We start from the raw sequence: 25,299 nt of genomic DNA, 5'->3' as shown, positions 1-25,299 counted from the left end.
CTCCCCACTTCCTATCCCAGTGGAAGCATTTTGTTTGGTTTCTGAAATGTCATTGTATAAACAGTCCAGGGATCAATATGAGCAGCTCTGTGCAGAATGCTGATCCTCAATCCATTCATGACAAAGCCAACCACAGGAACAACTTGATTGTATCTGATGACCAGGAGATGTACAGACATTTCCATCTGGCTGTCTTAGCCTCTTATGAGATATCTGATATCCACTGACACAATATGAAAGGCTGACTAGGCTACTTGGAGACAATGCTCCTGCGCTGAATCTATTTTCTTGACTGTCTTTAATATTAAACAGTGGCACAAGCATTTGCCACTGGCTCATTAGAAATTCTAATCCTTATGCCAATAAAATTCCATTCAGAGCAACTTACTGTAACATTATGAGGTAAAGGAGAAATTCTGGTGTGAATGCTGAGATAGACAAGGCAAGAAACTCCATTTGAAAATGGAAGGGTAAGGAAGAACACTGACAAATACAACAGTAAGTTGTCTTAAGAAACGCCAAGATAGGATGTTTTTTCTTTTTAAAGATGGCTCCTCTAATATATCCTTATCTAGCATCAACAGCAAAATTACCAGGAAGGCCTTGATAGGCTGGACATATAATAGGGTATCACCCTGGAAGGAAAAATCAAGGTAGTAGTAAGGTTTAAATTCAGGAAGATACCACTAAACATAAAATTAGGTTATATAAAAATGTATTATGGTGTTCACCAGCTTTGACTTTTAATACAAGGTTTGGTTTCATTGTTTCAGAACATATTTCCTTTAAAAATAAAGATCCTTTCTTATGCTACAGCTCTTTATAACTGAGTTGGGGGTAGAAGTAAGGCAGGACCAACATTTTTATACATTTTCATAGTAATGATAAATGTCACCCAAGGACTCTAGATGCTTAACAATTATCCTCAGAGGAAGAACAGGCTGGTTTAAAATCCATTTTACTGAAGGGAAAAGTATGATTCTAGGTGTGGTCCATGACTGGTATGTAATTCTCCTTGAATGCATCACTGATTGAAATGTAAGTTCTAAGAGTTTCACGGGACAGAATGGCATAAGCCCCCTACCCAGGTCTTAAGGGAGACAGAATAAACTCACACACACTGATCAGGAAAAGAGTATGGTTTCCCTCTAACACACTGGTTAAGTATGTGAGTGCATACACACAGAGGACATAGGGAAGATGTTAAGACCCCCAACCCTGGGCAATTTCAGACCTGAATTTAATATTCTGAAGCCTTCTCACAATACAGAGTAAGAATCTAAATCCCCCCCCTGTAGAAGATTAATTAGCTCCTAAATCCAAAAATGCCCTTAATATATCCAGTCAGGCCACTCTTCGTCTTCTGTTCCACCTTGTCCTCTAGAGGTGGGAAAGCCACGTGGTTGAGGGCCAGATCAAAGAACAAGGGCTTGCAAGGGATGGGTTTGAATCCTGGTGGGAAGTGAACGAGGTTGGCTTGCTTGCTGACGAGAGAAGGATCCAGGTAAAAAGTGTCAAATCGTTCAACAAGAGGCTGAAAATCAAAACAAAAATTAAATCCTAGGTGTTATTATGAATAGCAACTGGTATCCCAACTCTAAGTAGTCTAGAGCAATGGTCTTCGAAGACAGGGTCCTTGCATGAACTCAAGAAGTCTGATAAATCATTCAGGGTGGAAAGTTGGGTTATATCCAACCCTCCCATTACAGCCAATCATAAAGTTTCTTTCCAACACAATCACGACTACTCTTTGACAATTATTACTCAAATCTGTACGAGCAGCCAGCCTCTCCCATTCTGTGAAATGGAATGTCAGCCTGAAGGGCAGTTATAGTCTAACCATGACTTTGAGCCTAACCATGACCCTACAAGCTGCCATTAGGAAAATTCCCTCCCTCCAACCAGAATGTCCACTCTCTGGTCCCCTTATCACCTTACAGATTTGGCAGGATTTGTACTTTAGGGCAGTGATCAATGAGTATGAGCCCCAATATTTTTGTCTGGGGCATACAAAGTGAGTTGCAAAGGATAAGGAGACATAGTTGGGTTTTGATTAACATTGCCGATCTTATCACATTATCCTTCCCCCAAACCCATCTCTCTTTCAAACTTTCCTTTTCCCTATTTCTGTTGAAGGCATCACTATCCTTTTAGTCATCTAAATCAACAATTTTGATGTCATCTATGACTCCTTACTTTCATTCATCTCACATATCCAAGCAACTGCCAAATCTTGTTTCTATCTCCACAATATCTCTCATATCTATCTCTCATATCTATCTATCCATCCATCCATCCATCCATCCATCCATCTATCCAATCATCCAACCATTCCCTTCTCTCCATTCACATAGCCAGGGCTATAGCCCTCAGTACCTGTTGTCTGGATTATTATAATGTTTTCTTTGATCTCCCTGCTTCAAATCTACTCCTCCCCTTCAATCTGTTTTTCTAGAGCACAGGTCTAGTCATGCTACTTCATCCCCTGTTCAGTAAACTCTAGTGGTTCCTTCTTGCCTCTGATGTTTAGAATGTGAAGCCCTTCATACTGGGGTCCCTCTACCTACCTTTCCAGCTTTGTTATACATTAGTCACCTTCCCGTACTCTATAGCCCAGTTATACTGGCCTTCCTGCTGTCCCTCACACTCAAATTAAAAAACAACTAAAATATCTGCAAATGGATAGGGTATGACACATCATCCATGTCATGCAGAATCATGGAAAGAAAGGATAGATTTGTGTTGAAAACTTTTTGCAGATTTGCTTTTGCTTATTGTTTTTGGGGATTATCTATACAGGGAGAAATGTGAAAGCTGTTCTGTTCACTGACTGTATTCAATCAATCAGTGAGTATTAAGCACCTACTATGTGCAGGCATTGTATTATTTTTCAATAGAAAAATAGAAATTGGCCTTCATGGATGACTACATGAATCAAATTAATCAAATAACTATTTGTTAACAATAATATTTCTAAGTTCACCCTCTCCCCAGAACATTGGAGATTTTCCAAAAATAATGAAGCACATTCAATCACACTATTCACTATAATTTTGATTAATAATGAATACAATATCAATAAACATTAATATCTTAATGAGCCAGTTTTTGTATTGAGAAATTTTTTAAAATATATTTATTTCACTTTATCACATCCCTTTTAAATTCTATGTCTCATACTGCATATAAATAGTACATGTATATAATTTATAAATAAACAAACATGCATATATTGAAAGTACATGCTCAAAAAATCTTTACTGTTAAGGATGTGCAATCAAAAGTCTGGAGTCCCCTGGCCTAGAGACTTAATGTGCACTATAGAAATGACAATTCATGGCTTTTTGTGAAGAGTGACAGAATGACATCTCACATCCTAGTATTAGTAAGTAAGGAGCTGGTCTCATAAGTCTGGGTTCTCACTGCTGCTCCAAGAGTATCAAAGCCTAGACACTTACCTTATTGTCCTTGACTTGGGAGGGACACTCTGTTTCATGGGGGTCATTTGTATCTGAAAGATTCAGAGGGGAATAAAAATTGAAATTGTACAGGTTATATATGCAAGATAGATCCAAGGCATTTATGTGTGATATAAACTAAGAAAGTTAACAGATCTAAGTCCCAGGATAAGATATTATCCACTATAGGAGCTTCTGGTAGTGAGGCACACATGTAAGGAACATATGTGGCCAAAACAAGCCTTTGGAACTCCAGGACACTGCTCCACTTCTGGGACAGATAAAGACAAAACATGGAGGTATATTTAGTCCCGGGGAAACTAGCATTTCTTTGAGAAACAATATTAGACTATGCATTCCTTCCATATCCTAGTAGAACAGGAGGGATTTGGTTCCTTAAACCTCTGTTCTCCCTCCAGTTAGTTGAAATCACAGAAAGTAGGGATACCTAGAAAGTGTAACCAGCTATTATAACTTGATAATAAAGCTCAAAAACATGTCTATGTCCTGAAGGAATTCTCCATACTAACTGGAAGAGGAGGCAACTGGCCACTGACTAGAAGACTGGCTATACCTTCAGAGGACTTAAATAAGTCAAGCTTGCCATGCCCTGAAGATAGTCTTGACAGTTCTGTGAGCTATCAATTCAAGGCAGGGAGCAGATACAAGTTCTCTGGAGAGACAGACATAAAAATGCAGTATTCCAGGCAGAAAGAGGCTTCAAAGGCTGAGGTCTCTGGCAGCAAAGAAGAGTTGACTATGGATTCAAGAAAGAACTAGTCCTAGCAGTCAACAGAAAAACCACAGATAGGAGACCCAAGGATTCCAAATGAGCCACAAAGATCAGAGGGAAGCAGTTTGGGAACTATATCAGCAGAAAAAAGACAACTGGGATCCTGCAGTACAAGAGATGGAAGACGCCTTGGTATGGTGTTCCCTACAACGATACCTCACTACTACTAAGTTTGTGTCCAGTCTTCCCAAAGGCCATGTATCTTGGGAAAGGAAACCTCAGGATTACAGGGGGAAGAGGGTATATTCTGTAGCTACTTTCTCTAAAATGCCATCTTAGTGAATTGCCTTTACTTTGAGCTAATTGGGTCTCTTGGCTGGCTTACTGGTAGAAGTTTGTGAACTCCAATTTTGAGAGTACGGAACCACAGAATACCTGAAGTAGTAGATGTCCCTCTGGGAATCTAACCTACAAATGTGAATTGGTGGGAACAGCCTGGGTTGGGGTGTGACACTAACAAAACAAATAGTTTAATAAGTGTTTGTTAAATGAATAAGATGAATCAGCATAACATCCTCCTAAATTAGGAGTTCTTAGCTTAGGGTCCAGGCTTGTTTTTCAGTTTTTGTTTTCTTAAAATATTTTGATAACTGCAATTCAATGTAATTAGTTTTCTTTATATCTTGAGGCAGCTAGATGGGAATGGACAGAATGGATGGAGTGTTGGGCTTGGAGTCAGGAAGAGTTCAAATTGGCTTCAGTAACTCACTAGCTCTGTGACCCTGGGCAAATCACTTAACTGGTGTCAGCTTTAGTTTTCTTTATCCGTAAAATGGGAATATCATCATCTACCTCTCAGTGTTGTTGCAAGGATAAAATGAGATGATATTTGTAAAGTGCTTTGCAAACATGGATGTGCTATAGGTAACTGGCTGTTATTTCTATTGTTATTTACTTTACACATTTAAAAGCATGATTCTGAGAAGGGGTCTATGACCCAAGAAAAGCTTGAGAACACTTGTTTTAAATAAGCTGACTTAGTGCTCAACTGGGAAGAGTCAAGAGTTAGAACATTCAGATGGTTTCAAAGAATCACCAGCCAGAAGCTATAAGTTATCACCTCCAAAAAGTCAATGATAATACACTTTGGAAAGAAAAAGGAGAAAGAAGAGTCCAGACTTTGCAAAACAATCTTTGAGAAGCATGAAACTTACCTAAAATAGCAGCTGCCTGTAGGGAGTATTTTTCTGATTTCACCTGAGTAATCAATTCCTGGACATCAGGTAGTTCCTACAACATTTTAGAAAACATTAGTTAAGGATGACAGGAGGGTTGGCAAAACAAAACAGTACAGGATGATGGGTAACACAAGCCAGAATGGCTTAGAAATAAATTTATTTAATGTTGGGTTCCCCCCACCACCACCAAATTAACGTCTTCAAAGGACTTTACCCTCTATTCCTATATACGAACAATTTCAATCCCTTTTACATGGAGAGGGCAATTTAATGGGTTAATAAATGGGATTTTTTTCTTCTTGTCTCATTTATTTGATTTTAGGATTAGAAAGCATCTAGCAAGATCTGGAGTAAAGCATATACATTAAATGGCTTTCAGTTATGCTTCTTATTCCCAAAGCCCAAATTTACCACCACCTTTTTCTAATCTATTCTATATGCTACTGCCGAATTAATTTTCCTAAAACATGACTTGTAACGTGGTTCAAAAATTCTTAGGGACTTATGACAATAAATGCTATCCACTTCCAGAAAAAGAACTGTTGGAGTAGGAATGCAGATGAAAGCATATGCTTTTTCACTTTCTTTATTTGGGTATATGTTTTGGTTTTATAAGATTATTTACTCTCAAAAATGAACAATAAAGAAATGTTTTGTGTGATAATACATGTATAACCCAGATCAAATTGCCTGCCAGCTCCAGGAGGGGCAGAGAAGAGGGGAGAGAGATGATTTGAAGAATATAACTTTGGAAAACTGATTATTTGTTATTACATGTGGAAATTTGTTATTACATGTAATTGGTAAAAAAATAAATAAACGCAAAACTCTTAGTATGGTTCAAGAGACTATCGGATACCAGTACATATTCTTAACAGGGGGTTAAGGGGGGTGGTAACATTAAAATTCTTCTACCTGGCTTAGAAAGCCCCACTTTCTCTACCTAATGCTATCTCCTATTATTCTCCTGTCTCCAGTCTCCCTTCTGTCCCCCAGATGCATCACAACTATTCCCACTTGCCTGTTTCTGTCCTCAGCTGAGTGCTCCAAAGTTCCTCTAGGAAACTTTCCCTCCTTTAGCCCACACTCACCTGTTACTGCACCAGTCTATACCACAAAATGAACACATTATATACTGTCCTTTAAAATTCACAGTTTAATGTAGAGGAATGAAAACCTATCAAAATAATGAGCTTGTTGCAGATAGAAACCATATGCCATATTATATACTGTTTTTGTTTGCTACTCAGCACCAAGCATGATTCTGGGCACACAACAAATGTGCAATACTTCCTGATTTGTCTAGGTAGCTGTTATATGATGTACCACAAGAACATCAGAACCACCACTTTACTGTGCAGTCGCGGTATAATCACTTTCTTTCACAAACAGTCAAAATCGTTTTATATTTATAAGTTTTATATTGTTTTAAAGACCCTAGAGTTAGAACAGCCAATCCCTTCTCACCTAGCAGAAATGCTTTCATATTGCAGTACCTTGCATGATTTTATTTTATTTTTATTTTTTAAATCCTTGGAGGCAGCTGGGTGGCTTAGTGGATTGAGAGTCAGGCCTAGAGATGGGAAATCCTAGGTTCAAATCTGCCCTCAAACACTTCCTAGTTGTGTGACCCTGGACAAGTCACTTAACCCCCTTGCCTAGTCCTTGTTGCTCTTCTGCCTTGGAACCAATACACAGTATTAATTCTAAGACAGAAGGTAAGGGTTTAAAAAAGAAAAAAAAATGGAATGGATTTTAACCCCAGCTCCTCCTGGAACTTAGAAGCCTGAAGTGGAAGGATAGCTCTGTCACTAGGTCACAAGTCTTTAACCCATGAAGGCTTAATGTTCCTTAGGTTAGCTTTAAAATCCAGCTTAGAAAGGAGCCCAATTACTTTGCTCCTAGCATCTACAGGGCAGCTAGACTGCGCAGTAAGTAGTGCAGGGTTGGGTTTTCAAATGTGGTTTTGGATACTGAAAAGTTGTGTGACCTTGGGCAAGTCACTTAGATGTCTGCCTCAGTTTCCTTAGATAAAATGGGGATAACAATAATGCCTACATCCTAGGATTGTTGCAAGCATCAAATGAGCTACTACTTAGTGTGGTACCTGACCCACAGTAAGGGCTTTTATAAATATTAACTATTATTATTTTTATCATCATCATCATCATCATCATCATCATGTCCCCATAAAAAGCCCCAAGAAAAAAACTCCTCATTTCTCTAAGAAACCAGAAGAAGATATTTCCAACCTTTAGGCTATTTTGGGAGGCTCCTGCCTGAGACTGCACTTCATTGGCATATTTTAGGACTCGGTCATATAGGACAAGGGCTTCACTCCATTTCTTCACCAGCACATAAGACTGAGCAATGAAGAAACACCTGGTGGGAAACAAATCACAGGAAAGCAATAGGTATTTACCTTCAGTTTTCCCGGTGGTTCAGGCTAAATTTTAACCAAGGAAACAAGTATTCTAATTTCATAACAAAGTTTTTTAAAAGGGCCTCCAGATTTTAAATTGAAGTCCACAGCACTGACCTCTATGTACTTGAGAAGCACTTGAATAATATCTGTAATGCTGATTCCATGCAGTTTAATTCTTGGCTGAACAAGTAAAAGAGGGTGGGGTCCTCTAGAGTAGCCAAATAGTTACAGGAACATTCCTTTTTCCCAATCAAAAATCCCAATAACCAGACCTTTTCAGGAGCCACTTTCCTGGACAGATTATGCTAATGAGAGGATCACTGGTAGTAAGCTCTGCCTTTAGAGGGTTAATTTTCATTCCTATCTTAGTATGAATTTAATCAGATCATCAACTAATGAGTGCAGCTGAGCTCTTGGGGTGTGAGAGTTTTGATTGGGGTTAGAAGGGAGGGGAAGTTCTAGATTAGTTGAGGGTTTGTGGACAAACAGAAGACACTGGCTATCTAAAGGATGGAAAAGAGGAAGAAGAAAGAGGTTAATGAAGGGAAGTCAAAGGATGATAAAAATAAACTTTGCAGTTTTCCTTAGAGCCAGAAGTTAAGTTTGCTTGTGCTCAAACTAAGTATCAAGAATAGTCTGACAGGCTACAAATCTTGCTTTTCCTAACTCAACTTAATATCTCCCTATTCGGTTCTTATTTTCTTTTTCTGGAAGCAGGACTAAGAGAAAAAAGGAGCCAAGAAGATATATGAACATATGCTTTCCCCTCAGTTATTAGTAAAGTATGGTATTGTTGGTAAAGATGGACCATTTGAAATAAATTCTTATGAAAGTGAATGGTTAGCTAAGAACACCTAAAATGTTCTATACTAGTTACTGGGCAAATTTCCCCCACTGCAATGGTTATCGATTTAATTTTTTTGTTTGTTTCAATTTAATTTTTTTAAAGAAAGATGTATGTTTTCAATTCTCCCATGTTACCTGTAAACAAAACACTACAATTTTCCTAGGATGAAGTTAACTTCTTTTGTTATAAAAAGCAAGAGCCCTGAGGCTGCCAACTGAAGTTACCTGTAAGCCTTGTATACCAGTGTCTTGAGTCCTATCTCTTTTTTGAAAACTTTGTCCTCCTCTAGGCCAGGCAACTGGAGCAATTCCACCAGATTCTGCTCAAAAAGAAAAGATTTCAAATTTTAGATGGGTTTATGGGAAGACTAGTAGAAGGGACAAAAGAAACAATCTGGACTCATAGGTGTATTAAATATCACTAGCTACCTTCATCAAAACCTTTAAGGTGGGATTTGGTATATGGGATGCTCAATCTTCCCCATCTGCCCACTGAAATCCAGAGAACATGTGGCAGGGTAAAAAAAGCACTGGATTTGTTCCTTCCATCCTTCCATCCATCCATCCATCCATCCATCCATCCATCCATCCATCCATCCATCCATCCATCCATCCATCCAACCATCCATTCAGTTTTTATTTTCAAGTTGAATTCTCTCAATCCTTCCTCCTCCTACTCATCAAGAAAGCAAGAAATGAATTCCTCAATGAAGGAAATTTCTATACCCAGAAGAAATCATGAGGCTAGAACAAACCCTTGCCCACTTCCCCACCCCTTAAAGTCCCAAACCAACCTTGCCACTCTTTAAATGCTGGCCATTCTTCTCAAGCCCCCTAAAATCCTGGGCCAGGAGAAACTGGCATATTTTTTGCTCCATGCTGCCCCTTCCAGACCCTCACACCTACTCCAAATCACTTAATCTCTCCTTTGAAAGTCACTATACTCCTAGATTCAGATCCTTGTTGAAGGCATTTACTGACTTGAGATCACCTTCCCTCATTTCTCAATCACTCCAGCACCTAGCTCATCATCTCCTTCTCCACTCATATCAACCCTCATGCTGACTAATTTTAATATCATACACTAATGTGTCTTTGAACATCCAATGCTCCCAGTTCATCAACCTATCAGGTTCTCACAGGACCAATGACACCTTAAGATATGATTTTTTAATCTAAAAATCTTCTATTATTTGAATTTTGAAATTCCTCTTGGATCAAAATAAATCTCTTTTCAACATTCCCACTTATTAAACCTGCCCTTCATCTTCATCATGTTCTCTGGTCCATCTAATCTCTCCCTGTTCTTCCAGATTATCATCATTATTCTGGCTTCACTTTTAAGGCTTGACCTTAAGGGGAACCAGTTCAATAAGGCACTGTCCCCCTCTCTGTTTTACCATGGTACCCTGATAACTGGGTCCATTACAAGTTTATGTCATCTATCTTACTAATCAGGCCACTTCCACTCTCCTTTGATTCATCTCTGTTTAACTCTTTCTTACTCTCTATTGTGCTCTTCCCAAACTTTCTCTTTTCTCTTTCAGTCCTCTAAGAACTAATTGATAACCTGACCTCCTATACTACTGCAAAAATTGAGGTTCTCCATTCCATCTTGAGCTCTTTCATCTCAAGGGTTCTTTACAGTTTTTGACCTATTCTTTCCTGCTTTGCTCTAACCTTAAGAAGAATAGACGGTCTTTCTCCAGGCTAAGGCTAACTCCTTGGCTTGTTCTGTCAAACTGATCTCTTTCAGAAGCTGACCTGACTTCCATAGTCATCAAGGGGAGCAATCTTCATGCAGAAGGGGCTCGCCATTCATCAAAATCAACACCAACACCAATTGCTATCAGGGTAAGCCTAAGAGCCCCAGGAATAACAGCTCTCCCTGCCTTGCCACCCAGCCCTGTCCCCTCAGCTGTCATTCAGAGGAGATAAAACCTGGCAACTTTCTGGTGCTGCAGTTCCTGACTCATCAGCAATCACAGTTACTGAAGATCCAGAAAAGAAAGTTCCTTGGCACCATCAAATAATTCAAAGGATATGGTTTTATCAATGGAAATTACACTAACAAAGATACATTAATGTCTGTTTTACTTGCATCCTAAGCATCACTGGGCCTTCCCATCTGACTTAAAAGCTGAAATTTCATATATATGTTATTTCTCCTATTAGAACGTAAGTTCCTTAAGAGGAGGGACATATTTGTATTCCCAAAGGCAGAGGAAGTATGTTGCACATAGTAGCTACTTAATAAATGTTTTTCTTCATTTATTTTATTCATTCAACCTAGTCTTAAAAAAATAAACATACTTTATTTGACCTGCCCATCCTCAAGCTACTCATCCTCTTTTCCCTTTCACTACTAAACCACTAGAAAGAGAAGACTAAGAAATTGTTCCTACTTTGTTAAAATGCTTCCTTAACTTCCTCATTTTGTATTCACTTGTCATCCCTTTGCAAATGGAGGTTTCTGAATCCACTACTTGATTGAAACTGCCATCTTAAAGATTACCAATGATCTTTTAGTTGCTAAATCCAATCACCTTTTCTCAGTTTGTGACCTCTCTGATCTTTCTGTGGCTTCTGACACAAGTGCCCACTCTTCTGGATGTTTCCCTTAGCTTCCATGACACTGTTCTCTCCTGGTTCTCCGCCTATCCATTTATCTTTCCAACTTTTTTGATGTATCATTATCCTTCCCACACCCTGTAAGTATCACCCAAGTGTCTGTCCTGTCTTCTTAGGTCTCTCTCCATGAGTTCAATAAGCATCTTTATGCAATTGGCTCCCAAATCTATTATATTATACACATAGCCCTGATTATTCCCCTGAACAACTCCAGCTCTGCACTGTCAACAGTCTACTAGAACAGCTATGTTCCCATAGGAAACACAAACTCAATATTTTCAAAGTGGAACTCATTATCTCCTCTGCTAAATCTCCCTCTCCTCCCAAGTTTCCTATTTCTATTGCAGGCCCCATCATTTTCTTACAAAACAAGGAACTTATCACTCATCTCGCCTAAACTATTCGAATGGCATGATCAGGTATTCTGCTTCAAGTTTTTTCCCTCTCCAACCTGTCCTCCACACCCTGCCAAGTTTATCTTCCTAAAGCACATAACTAAGTTACTCTCCTGCTTAAAGACATTCAATGGTTCTCAGCTGCTCCTCGGATAATGGCTCTCTACAATCTGCATCTTACCTACCTCTTCAATCTTATTTCACATTGTTCACATATTTTTATATTCTGGCCACATTAGATATAAGCTGTTTTCCAAACTAGTTATATCTGCACACTCCACCCCCATCCCCCGCCATCCCCCACAACCTCCAAGCAGTTGCAAAAGTTATCCTTTATGTCCAGACAACACTTTTTCCTCATCTTTATCTTCCTTCAATGTTCAGCTCAGATGATATCTTCTCCAGGTCACTGTCTAGTCACCAAGCTCTCTCCCTTTTCAAATATTCCTAGAGAATCCTGAGTCTCTCCTTTGCCCTCATTACTCCTCCTATCCCTAGTATATTTTATGCTCCTGAAGAATAAGGATTAATCCATGTTTGTCTTTCTAGCCTTAATAATGCCTTGTCCACAGTAACCACATAATTATTTGGTGATTTAAATTAAGTGTTGCCTGACTATTTCTGCTAAAAATGATCTCCTCTGAACTATAGCATTTGTTAACTTTATCATTCATGTGGGACTTACATGCTACCTTGTACTGCATTTCTGTGATATGTACAAGCTATGGCACAGAGGAGATAATAGTGGTTTTTGAGTTCTGAACACGATACTTACCAGTTGGGTAACCATAGGTGAGCCAATTAATCTTTAACCTTTTTGAACCTCATTTCATTACCTGTAATTTGGGATGATACTCACAGGGCTGTGGTGAGAAAAGCATTTTGTATACCTTAAAGTTCTAATTACCATCTTCCAATAAGAATGTATGTTGTGGGAAGGCAATGAGTGGCTACATCTTCTCTCCCTTTGGATCTCCTAAAGCACCCTGTAAGGGTGTCTTACACATAATAAGAACTTAATAAATATTTGCTGCTTGACTGGAGCTCACCAGGTAACAGGTGTTGCCTGCTGGCAGGCCCTTTCATGCTGTTTTGGTCCAACAAACCCAGAGAACCCCTGAAGATTGGGGTCTTTGCTCCCCGTCACAAATGTCACCTGGAGGATGATGTCATAAAGGCGGATCAGGTCCTGGGGCCGAGGAGAGCGCTTGCTGTCATCCTCTGGCTGCTGCTGAAGCAGCGCCTTCTGCAGCCCCTTTGCCATGCTTTCATTACGCTTGATTGCAGTGGACAGCTTGATGAAAGTCAAGTAGCTAGAAGGCACCATATAACAGCTCAGGTTATGCTCAGTGAAGGCCATTCAGCAGTTCACATATATGCCACTGTTGCAAAACTTGGTATTAAGGGAAAGAAATGGAAGGCAAAGAAGAGGACTGAGAATATTTCCCACTCACTAGACATAAGCCATATGCAGTGGCTTTTAAGTAGTTAAGTTTCTCAAGCACAGGTAGAGAAGAAAAGCTTCCAAAAGCAGCAAACGAATTCCTTAGTAATTCCCCACCCTCATCCCTGTTCCAATTTCAGAAACACCTCCTACCTGTGTAGGTATTGCAAATTAGAAACTTTCCCAGACTCTCCATCAATGCTGTTCTCCCTTTGTTTCTGCAAATATTAGGAAAAAAGAGATCAGGCAGAACATTTGTTCCCAATCTTATTGGAAAGACTATAGGATTGCAACTATAGCCCTTTGTTGGCTGGGTTGACTACACTCAATGCTATGATGTATAAACAATGTTGAATTGCGGGGACAAAAGAATCTAGTATATCTGCAGCAGCTCTAAAGTTAAACAGAAAAAAGATTTACATTGGAAATAATCACTCAGTTGTCTCAGACACTTAAAAAATGGGCCTGGATCCTGAGGTGATTTTCTTGGGTAGGCAGATAAAAAACATAATATCAACCAACTGGAAAATACCAGTATACCATCGCCTGCTAACCTCTTCAAGTTACTTTCCTACCTTCCTCAAAATGACTTTAAGTATGATCCAGCCCTCTTTTCCCAGTCACTCCTTCACTCTCCTTGGCAATAAGAACACAATGATAAATACTAATGATCCTTTACACCTTCTGGATGCATAGTGTACATATTTCTTTTCTTTGCTTTTCTTTTCTTTTCTTTCTTTTTTTTTTCTTTTTTTTTTTTTTTTTTTTGTGGGAGAAGGAGAGAGGTAGGGGAATGGAGAAGGCAGACCAGGTCTTCTATTTATTTTGCCCTGGCTAAATGTGCTGTGACCATTCACAGTCTGATCTTAAACACTGATTAGCACAGAAATTTTAACCTGCCCTAACCTGGGCTGGTTCATCCCTCCTTAGGCAACATGGTGGTCCTCTGCTCCTGGGAGTTCACCACATTTGGGCCAGATTTAGCGTAGATATGATCAGCTTGAGCCCTATTACAGCCCAGAATTCAAGCACTCCACCAGTATCTGTCTCCCCCTAGAGTAAGGATTATAGAAGTGTGCCCCCAAATTCTGACCTTAATAATAGACCTTTCCAATGAGGTTCACATTCACAGCCCTCCAGTTACTCACCAACATATCTTACACTCACAAGTGTTCTATTTAAAAGGGTTCTGAAATTTTTATTAGTCTTCATTCTCACTGACACTCCTAATCTTTTCACTAATCTATTTGTGATATTCTAGTCCCACTTCTCTTCACACTCCATCTATATTCCAAAGTCAGTCATTATACAATATTCTCATTTACTCTCTTACAATCCCTTCATCCATATTCTGACACAAAGACATTACTAAATTCCAAACCAATCATTATCTGATTTCCCTGATCCCAGGTTGCCTAATATTGTTGGAAGAAAATCATGAACTCTAGCCAACTGTCTCCACTACAAAATCATATTACCTAGTCTGAGATAGATTATCAATATTGTTCTGAAGCTGATATTCTATTAATTCTTTAATTTTTCCTCACAGTTGTATATTCTTGGACAGGATATTTAATCTCTGATCTTCGTTTTCTGGTGCTGTAAAACAAGAAACTTATACTTCCTAAAAAACCTTTTCTAGACTACTCAAAACTCTCTAACCAAAAGATCTGGACAATTCTATGTAAATTTCAAATCCTAATACTGCTCTGAACCTTTACCCACTTCCCTTCTTTTCTTCTAATATCAAAAGAGACTGGCCCCTTCTCTTGGAAAGCTAACCTCTTGAGGTGTGTTCTCAATCTCCCCCTACATGACCTCTTCAAGGCCCTTACTAAACCAATCCTCTTCCTTCTCTGCTTCATTCTCTTATACATATGTTTCAATATCTTTTTCTCTCAGAATCCAAATATACCCAAGTCTTTTCTTTATTAGAACCAACAAAAAAATTTTCATCAAATATTCCTTCTTTGTCACCTCTCAAGTCAGAATCCCACCTGCCTTTTTCCATTCACTGACACTTGCTTATCCACTCCTACAATCCAGTTTCTATCCTCGACACTCTATTAAAACTGCCCTCTCAGGTTACCAATAACTTTTTCTTTCTTTAAATCCTTACCTTCTGTGATAGCAATAATTTTAAAAGAGAAGAGCTGCAATCAGGGTTAAGTGACTTGCCCAGGGTCATACAGCTAGGAAGTGTCTGAGGCCAGATCTGAACCCATGTCTTCCTGACTCCATGCTTAGTGCTCTCTATCCATTCTGCATCTAGCTGCCCCAGTAAATGTTTACTGACTACCACCATTTTTGATAGCTCTGTTCATTTTGTAGAACACTGTGGGAAATAAAAAAAGATAGTCTATGTCCAGTTTAGCACCCAGTAAGGTCAGTGACTTTCAAATAAGTAATTAAAAGACAGAATTAAAAGTTGATATACTGAGCCTTCTTTCTCCTATTTCTGTTCTTGGTCTTCTCTTCTGTCTTAAAGTTTATCCCAGTGTGGTCTCAGACACTCCTAGGGCACTGACGACTGCCTTTCTACAGACAACTTTTATCTCTCTTGACCTTTTCATACTTTTATTTCCAGATTTCCAAATGCTTATTGGATACCTCTACTTGAATATTCTACCAATATTAAGTTCAAAATGTCTCAAATCAAGACCATCCATCTTCCTGAAAAATATAATTCTCTTGACTCCCCCAAACCACTTTTGTCATTGGCACCAACCTTCTTCCAGTCACTCAAGCCTGAAACACTGTAGTTTCAACTAATCAGTAATTTGAATCTGAAATCTAATCAGTCATCTTTTAATTCTACCTCTGAAAATGCCTCTTATATCTGTCCTCCCATTTTAGTTTAGTCTCTCATTACCTCTCACCTGAATTACTAATAGCCTCCAAACAAATGTCCTTGCCTTCAGTGTCTTCCATTGCTAATGTTTTATAGAGCAAAGCAAGATTAATCTTCCTAAAGCACAGCTCCCAACATTTTATTCCCTTATTCAAAAAAAGTATCATTTCACTCTATAGAAAAAATGAATAATATGGAAATAGATATCAAGTGATAACATTTGTACAACCCAGTGGAAATGCTTGTCAGCTCTGGGAGTGGGGAGGGAAGAAAGGGAAAGAAAATGAATCATATAAACAGGGAAAAATATTAAAAAAAAACTTTTTAAAAAACAGTATCAGTTTCCCTACCAACTTTATGAAATCCAAGCTATAAAGCCCAGCAATCAAGGCATTCTGCAATTTGATTCCAATCTACATTTTAAACCATATTTCAACTAATATCCCTTCACAAGCTTTATATCCCAAGTTGTCTTTTTTCTACTTCTCAAAGATGTCCTGGGCTTCCCTTTCTTCATGTCTTTCTCCACACTCTTCTCTATGCCCTGAATTTCTTTCCTTCTTTCCTCACAATGCTTCAATTTGAAATGTTAAGCAATTAATTAATATAAATATATAAGAACAGAAGTCATTCTCTAGTAGGTAAGTGGTCAAAGGATATGGGCAGTTCTCCAAAGAAAGGTTTGTTGTCAACATTTATATGAAAGAATGCTCCAAAACACAAATAATAAAAGAAATGCAAAATAAAATAATTCTGAGGTTCCAACTCACACCCATAAGACTGGTAGAGATGAGAAAACCCCAAACCAAATTTTAGAATGTGTTATTAAAGGGTTCCTTTGTGAGTATGACAAGGCTGACAAACTGGTAAGTCACTATAAAATGGATGGGTTTGGGACTGGTTGAATTAATAACTGGATCTAAGTGGCAGTTTGATTAGTGGACAAATTAATGGAATTAAAGCCGTCTTTGATGGAGTATTCCAAGGCTCTGGTTTGTTCATCATTCTTAGTGATGACTTGGATAAAGGCATAGATAGTATGTTTATCAGTTTTTCAGATGGCACAAAGCTATAAGGGATAGCTATAGTAACCCTCACAGAGTCAGAATTCAAGAAAGAACAAATCTGCCAAATCTAATTAAGTACAATTTAATAACAATAAACGTTAAGTTTTACACTTGGTTTCAGTCATATATAAATATATAGGGTGGGATAAATATAGGTAGGTAAAACTTTATGTTTTAAAAAAAGATCCAGGGCTTTTTGCAGATTATAAATTCAGTGTATGTCAATAGTATAGTACGGCAGCCTAAAGTAAATACAACTTGAAGATGCATTAAAGGGAGTTCTGTGACTAAAAGAAAATGAGTAATCATACTATATACTGAGCAGTGATTGCATCTGAAACATTACATTCACTTCTAGGTGCCACATTTTAGGTAAAGCACTGAAAAATGGGAGGGTATGGATGAAAATCCAGAGGTGAAAAGTTCAAGATGTATTTGAGGGGCTGTGAGTCGATCAACAAGGCTGAGGATTCCTAAAAGAAAATAAAAACGAGACTAGAAAGATAGGTTGAGTAGCTAGAGCTAGAGGGGAAGATGGAAGATTCATTTTGCTTCATTACAGACTGAAACATGCAAAGATCAGAGGTTCAGTTAGGACACTATTATAAGTAGGAGTAAAAGCATTTTCAAAAAATTAACAGGAAGTCAGAGTCAAAAGGGCATAGAAAGAAGCAACGCAGATGAATTCCTATCCACAATTCCTCTAAAGAGATTTATAAAATGCACCAGACCAAATCCTGATGCAGAAATCCAGAAGTCTGCAGAGCACTGTGTAGCACTCCAACACCCAGGGAGAGGCTACACATCAGCACAAAAGAAAGACTCATATCCATAATGGGACACTGCAACAGGGACAAGTGACAACTGGAAGCTCTGTCACCCATAACCTAATCCTGGATCACAGACCCAGAGAAGAATGAGGAGAGGATCTGTGTACTGCTCAACAATGACTCTTTCTCAGGCCCTGAGCAGTGTAGTGAAAAAGGAAGAAATTCAGAAACTAGCAACAGTAATGGTATGGCTCAGACCAGGGTCTCACTGGCAGCATGTAGACCAGCCTGCAGAAGAAACTCAGACCAAAGAGGATTCCACAATTCTGACTCTTTGAACCAAAAAAGCTTTCCAGTTGGCTAAGAGGGGCAGAGTCTTACAGGAATCCAGTCTTGCATAGAACCAACTGCAGATTAGGAACTAGCCAAGCTCAGACCAGGAGGAGCAGCAATCAGACTCTGCCTTAGATCCCTTTGGGAGCACTGAATGCCTGCAAAGCCCCAGTCTGACCCTGAAATTCTGGAAAACTAGAACACTCACTACCCCAAGAAAGTAGTAACAGGACCAGCCCAGACCTTCTTTCCAGAAGTATGGCAGAGTCCAGCCCTCATATTAAGTCTCAAATCAAGAAGTAGATTATAAGGATGGAGGGGGTGGTGGTGGTGGGAATAATCATATCATATTGAGTCATTATGGTGGCAGAAACACTCAAGATACAAATAGTATCTCAGAGAAAAACACCACTTGGGCTAGAATTTTTGGAAGAAATGCTGCAAGAGTTGAAGAAAAAAAAAGTTGAAAACTGTGGAATGAGAATGCTTGAGGAAAAATTGGAAAAGAAATGAGAGCTATGGAAGAAATAATTAAAAAAAGGAATTAACTGCTTGGTACAAGAGATATGTTAAAACCCTTCCCACACAACAAACTCCCCATAAATCTGATGAACTAAATAGGAAGGAGTCAATGGCTTCATGAGGTAACAAGAGAAATTAAAACAAAGTCAAAAGACAGAAAAGAAGGAGCTGAAAATGTAAGGCACCTTACAGCAAAAATGATTCAACTAGAAAAGTGAAAAAAATTCAAGAATCAATGGACAATCTGAATGCCATTAATAAAAAAAAGAGCCTAGAAATCCTTTCAAGTAATCTTCTAAGAAATTTGCCCAGACCTCTTAGAACTAGAGGTCAAAATAAAAATAGAAATTCTTCACTGGTCACTTCCTGAAAGAAACCCTAAAATGAAAACTCCCAGGAACGACAGAGTTAAATCCAGAACTTCTGGGGCAGCTGGGTAGCTCAGTGGATTGAGAGCCAGGCCTAGAGACGGGAGGTCCTAGGTTCAAATCCGGCCTCAAACACTTCCTGGCTGTGTGACCCTGGGGAAGTCACTTGACCCCCATTGTCTACCCTTACTACTCTTCCACCTATAAGTCAATACACAGAAGTTAAGGGTTTAAAATTTAAAAAAAAAATCCAGAACTTCTGACTCAAAATAAAAATACTATAAGCAGTCAAAAAGAAATCATTGAAATACCAAGCAACAGTCAGGATCACATATGATTCAGCAGCCCCCACCATAAATAAACAGAATATTACAGAAAGTAAAATGTTTAGACTTACAGTCAAGAATAATTTACTTGGCAAAACTGAATAGAATACCATGGGGAAAAATTGAATCTCTAATGAAATAGAGAACTTTCAAGCATTCCTAATGAGAAGACTAGAGCTGTGGAGAAACTTTAATTTCAAACACTAAAATGAAGAGAAGCATAAAAAGGCAAACATGAATAAACAATGATAAAGGACTACCCATGGATAAACTGCTTACATTCAAATATGAGTTGGTACACGTGTCCTTTCTGAACCCTAGCATCATCAGAATTCGGAAAGGAAATCCAATTAAGACAAAGCCTGCAAGTGCTTATATTTTGTCCTGATGATCACAGGAAAATGGAAGAGAGGAGAAGAGGAATGCACTGTGGAGTAGGGGACTGGGGGTGGGGGAAGAGAAGAGATAGTTAGGGAAAATTATCTTATGAGATGGCAAAGAAAGGGAATCAAAGAAGTACCCAGAAATTGGAGAATGGATGAACAAGTTATGGTATATAAATATGATGGAATATTATTTTGTTAGACTCTTTTTTTTAAACCCTTAACTACTAAGACAGAAGAGTGGGAAGGACTAGGCAATCAGGATTAAGTGACTTGTCCAGGTTCATACAAGTGAGGAAGTATCTTGAGGCCACATTTGAACCCAGGTTCTCCTGACTCCAGGCATAGTGCTCTCTATTTACTGTACTACCTAGCTGCCCCTGTGCTGAACTCTTATTAATGTCAAGACCAACCAGGATTCTAGAGTGCTAATGTTGAAACATGCTCCTTACCTCTTGACAAAGAAGTGAAGGACACAGAATGCAAAATGAAACAAAAAAAATGTTTTGGACATGGCCAAAGTAGAAATTTGTTTTAATGACTATACATATCCGTAATGGGTTTTTTCATGCTCCCAAGGGAGAGGGGAGGATGAGGTGTACCTTGGCTGATTTTAAATTATCAAGACTTGGTGATCAACTAAATATAGGTTCAAGAAAAGAAAGAATAAACGCTGGCTGAGGTTTGGAGCTTAACTTAATAGGACAACATGCTACTATTAAAAGTTACAGAGAGGTTATGTATTCAGGGCTAGAAAGTCAATTGCTGAGAGTTGATAACTGAAACCAGAGAGAAGGACAGTGAAGAACTTAAGGTAAAGTGAACCAGAAGCTAAGAGAACATATGTACTAGGACAAATGAATATTCTAGCTGAAGGAATATATAGTAAGTTGTGTGGACTAAGAGGTCAATACAGGAATAGATGTGAGAGGGGGTCTTCTACAACTGTTTTACCTGATCTGGCTTGAGTTCTTCCCGGACAGCTTGTATAGTATCCCGACATTCACTAAGCAAGGACTCAAACAGCCGTTCCTTGGTTTCTTCACTTTCAGCCTAAATAAGAAGGCAGGAGACATAAAGAAGGTTTTCAAGACAATCATAACACTTAATAATCAGAGGACAAACAGCTTTCAAGTACTATGATTAATTTGCACAAACCCAAACCAATTTGACCAACTAGAAATGTCACTTCAGTCAGTACTATTTTATATTATATTTAGTTTATCTTCTATTCAATGTTCTTATTAGCCTTGAAATGGTTATAATTGAGAAAGGGTAAATAAATAGTTTGAAATCTACATGGGACTCACTGGTTAGGCTTAGCTAAAATTTCCCTTATGTGACTGCAAAGAAGGATTTTTAATTGAATTTTTTTATAGCTACATATCAAGGTTCCCCTACTGTAGTGAAAACTGAAAAAGCCTATCTTTCTTTCTCGTCCCTGCCACAGACTATACCCAATGACTATGTAGTGTCAACATAATTACTCATTTTGAATATACAGTAAGCCCTTAGGTTTTATACTTATTTCCTAGACCTAAATAAGGGACAAACATTGTCAATAGGCAAAGTTGTAATTCTTAATATAACAGCTCTAAGAGTTTTCTTGACTACAGAAATTCAGCAGATTAAAGAAAAGACTTCTGTTGGACAACTGTGGACAGATAAGGAAGATGATTGTAAGGGAGCATTCTCAGCAGCACTGCTGGGCATGCAGTTTGGCTGAACACCTATAGGGTAAAGGAAAAAATGCTTCATTAAGTGAACCCCTGCCAAACCACATTAGTATTCTAAAGAATCTGACTGAGCAGATAGGAATGAGAAAAAAAGGAAAAAGAAGCTGAGCTTGTATTACTGGCAGACCTGCTGTGAAGTGAAAAGAAACAACATTCCATTACGGTATTTGACTTCCCACAGAAACTAGACATAAAATCTTTAAAAGACATTTGACATTCAACTGACCTTCCACAAACAATTCCAGAAGAAAACTAGCACAGCCCATTCATTTAAAAGATGGGAGAGAGAAAAAATGAAAACACTGCTCTTTTAAGAACAATAAAGTTTATTTTCTAGTTGCCAATGTTAAAAAACAAACAACATAATCACAAATATGCTTTACCTACTTAGAACATGCTGAAATTTTGGTCACAGAGGTACTAATCTGAAAAGATTTGAGCCATCTTTCCAAACCTAGTGGTCCATTGGAATGCATCCTACTTATCTTGTTTAAATTTTATTTAAGGCAGTCAAAGTCAACCTAGCGAAACGCTAGAGAAATACACTTTGAATCTTATGCATTTTATTGAGCACTTCAGAGCTAACAAAGTACTTTCCAATTATTATTTATCAAATCCACCAACTAAATATTTCCAACTATAAATTTCCTAGAATTATGAAACTTGTGGTAGTTTTTAATGACTGCTATAAGTTGTTAAAAGGTTTAGCATTTTAAAAAATAGGTGTTGGGGGTTAGAAAAAAAGGTATGAGAGGTGCGGTGGGAGCAAACTTTTGTTTTACCAGCTTAACAAGAACTTCCTCTATGCTTGTGTCAACAAGAGGCTAGGGTAGGGCTCAGAAGTAAAAAATTAAATTAAATATTTTAGCTGTCAACTGTCATCTAATAATCACTTTAAGTAAACAGTCGACTTAAAGGGATTTTGATTGCTTAAGCAAAATCCTAAGCCTCAGTGAGTGTTTAATGGTAGCCTTAAAAGAAGATGAGAGAAATGAGAGATAATTGACTAGTTGTATTTTTGAGACACCCACTCATAAGGTGAATCAGAGACGGTTATTCCAGAGAGGTGCTAGTAATGATTCTGTTAGGGCAGGGCAGGGCAGAGTAGGGCAGGGCAAGGCAGAACTATCTTCTAAACAGGAAGTCTTGCCTTTATTAGGGATCTTTCACTGCTTTGCTGAAAATCTATCTTCAAGATCAAGGGATCTAATGAAAGGACAACAGAATCAAAAAACCCATTTTTGGGAGCAACCTGCCAGTATGTCTTCAAGGTAACTATGAAGACTGTTTAAACCTAAGTCTTCCAAAATCATTAACACTCCAAAAGTCAACAGACTTGCCCAAAGGAGTGGAACAAAGAAGGTATCTGATGGTCTTACTGGTCCATATTTCTAAGGGAGAGAAATGAAACATGGACAAGCATGTGACATAAGGACAGGAAAACTTTCAAAGGCCTAGCATTTAGCACTTTATTTAAACCCTTGAAAAGATCAATTCTAGATCATTATGTAACATTCCAGGATGTGCTTTTCTACAACTCAAGATTATTTTCTAAGCTTTTTTTTTTTTTTTAAAAAAGGAAAATCAAATATCCCAGGAATGTGATTTTTTTTAACTTCTAAACACATTAAGCTACTAGTTTGTTTTCCTTGATCTACAGAAATTGCTGGAAGGTGGTAAGATGAACAAATACTAAGACTTTAAGGCACGTTTGACTGCATTCTGAACCCTACCCACAGAAGAACAGTGTGGCATTTGCAGGGAATAAAGAGGAAAGGAAAGGGAGGAGGCAGAGAGAAACAAAAGAAAGTTTCACCCAAAGTATTAAAAATAAAAGTAAAAAATGCACAGGGAAGAATTGATAAGGGAATGCACTAAGTTTTCATGTTAGAAAAATAGCTTAAAAAAAAAGACTCCTTTGTTTTCTTCTCAAACTCAATTAAGATCATTGAAGGTAAAGAAAGCATATGTTTCATACAGACCTAGAATATTACAAGGCATCTTCTAGGAACAATTCAATTGAGGTGCAATCTTAAGAAAAGTAGATAGCAGAAGTGTAGGATAAACTGAGAAAGAGATGTGTGTGTGAAAAATGTCTGAGGCTTGGCAGCAGAGGCTAAGCAGTCTGCCACTAAATTTTAGCAGCAAACATCCTCAGACCAATTTTTCTTTTTGAATTTTATTTAAATGGTAGAAAATTCCTTTCATTCTTTGACTATAGTGTTAACTATTTGAAGGTTATAAGTATATTAAATATGATAGGATTTAGATTCTAAGACAGCTAGCCAAACTATCCTTTTTATAGATGAAGAAATTGAGGCACAGAGAGGAAAGTTAGGAAGGGACAGGGTTGTGATTTAAATTAATACCCTGATTAAAAATCAATTATATTTATTAAACTAAAGTTTTGTTTTGCTTTTTAAACCAAGACTTATGACTTCCTCAGCATGAGGAACTCCTGGGGTGGAAATTCCTTGTACCAACGCAGATCAGCAACATATTTTCTTAGAGAGTTTCCTCAGAGATTGAGAGGCTAAGTGGTTTGTCTATGATCACATGGACAGGATAGACCAAAGGCTAGACTTGAAACCTGGTTTTCCTTACTCTAAAACCATATCTGTATCCATGGTGCAAGGGACTTGGTTTAAAAACAAACCAATCAAAAAACCCCCAAACCCTGGGACTAGTACTTATTTGGTCAAATATCCTACACCTTCTATATGTAACTTGATACAATGATCAGAATTGGCTGTAATAAAACAAATACAAAGAAATCAACTCTTCCTCTTTTCAGCTAGAATAAACCTCAGGCTTAAGGGCAATAATTCACTAGAGAAATAAGTATAAGTTAAAAAAAAAAACACCACAGTGAAAACAAAAGCAGAAGTCACCCAAATACCTAGATTCAGAGTACTGAATGTAGTAACCTTTACAGATACTTTAAAAGCTTTTCCCCCTCTCTAATCTTAATTCCATATTAACAAATAATTTGGGAAACGGGAAAAGAAACAAACAAAATTGGTTAACTTTTATAAGGATAATCAACTAAGTAAGAATGTAGACTGATTTTAGAATCCTTTCTCCATCCAACTGTTTCTGGTTGCAAACCCTCCTTGCCTGCCTATGCAGCAAGGATCATAAACCAAGATAGAGAGTAAATATATTTCGCACGAGGATCAAGAGATAAAAGATTATTTGCTGATTCTTTCCATGATGATCCACTTGTTTTTCTTTGCTTTCATTGATCTTTGAGACCTTGAATATGGCTCACCTCTCTGAATCCACGTTACCTGCTTGCTACTTTGTACTGGTTTTTAAGAAAAGTTGGACTCATCTTGCTTAAACCAAGGTATCTTAAACTTTTACCCTAACTATTCTACATCACTTACTCTTCCTTTTACTAAAAGGTATATACTGGCCTTGATCTTTTTCCTACTAGTTAGGCCTTTCCTGCTTAATCTGGCAATTTAGGCAATCTTCTTGAAGAATGATTTATCTCACACCAGACCCCAGGTCTAGTAAACGAAAGATTGTCAAGTTTACCCAAACCAGGCTCAACAGAGGATAAAAGCTCCTGGGTGACTTAATTGTTTCACTGGTAGCAATCATCAGCATTACCTTCAAATTCAAAGGTCAACATATGAAGAAAAACACACAAATAGTACAGCTATGACAGGAAAACATTTTCATTTGAATATATTCTTAATGAACAGAATAAACAGAGACTGATTTTTCCAAGAGGAAAAGGACAAATGGACTCCAAAGGGAAATAC

General features: G+C 38.0%; 1 protein-coding gene across 3 annotated transcripts in view; it reads right to left on the bottom strand.

The window, feature by feature from the left end:
* Window positions 1-698: 698 nt before the first annotated feature.
* The window catches only part of SRP68 (signal recognition particle 68), a 52,950-nt gene continuing 28,349 nt past the window's right edge, over window positions 699-25,299 (bottom strand). For all 3 annotated transcript variants that reach the window (XM_044674678.1, XM_044674677.1, XM_044674680.1), the window contains 8 exons: window positions 20,745-20,843; window positions 13,324-13,388; window positions 12,883-13,039; window positions 8,926-9,020; window positions 7,682-7,811; window positions 5,406-5,481; window positions 3,459-3,511; window positions 699-1,534 (listed from right to left, as the gene is read on the bottom strand). In XM_044674678.1, the coding sequence (XP_044530613.1) occupies window positions 1,307-1,534; window positions 3,459-3,511; window positions 5,406-5,481; window positions 7,682-7,811; window positions 8,926-9,020; window positions 12,883-13,039; window positions 13,324-13,388; window positions 20,745-20,843 (903 nt within the window). In that variant the 3' untranslated portion in view covers window positions 699-1,306. The remainder of the gene's footprint in view (window positions 1,535-3,458; window positions 3,512-5,405; window positions 5,482-7,681; window positions 7,812-8,925; window positions 9,021-12,882; window positions 13,040-13,323; window positions 13,389-20,744; window positions 20,844-25,299) is intronic.

Source organism: Gracilinanus agilis, chromosome 4 (genome assembly GCF_016433145.1).
Source record: "Gracilinanus agilis isolate LMUSP501 chromosome 4, AgileGrace, whole genome shotgun sequence".
Classification (NCBI taxonomy): domain Eukaryota; kingdom Metazoa; phylum Chordata; class Mammalia; order Didelphimorphia; family Didelphidae; genus Gracilinanus; species Gracilinanus agilis.
The sequence above is the reverse complement of the archived record's forward strand: the minus strand, read 5'-3'. Positions and strand labels throughout refer to the sequence as shown.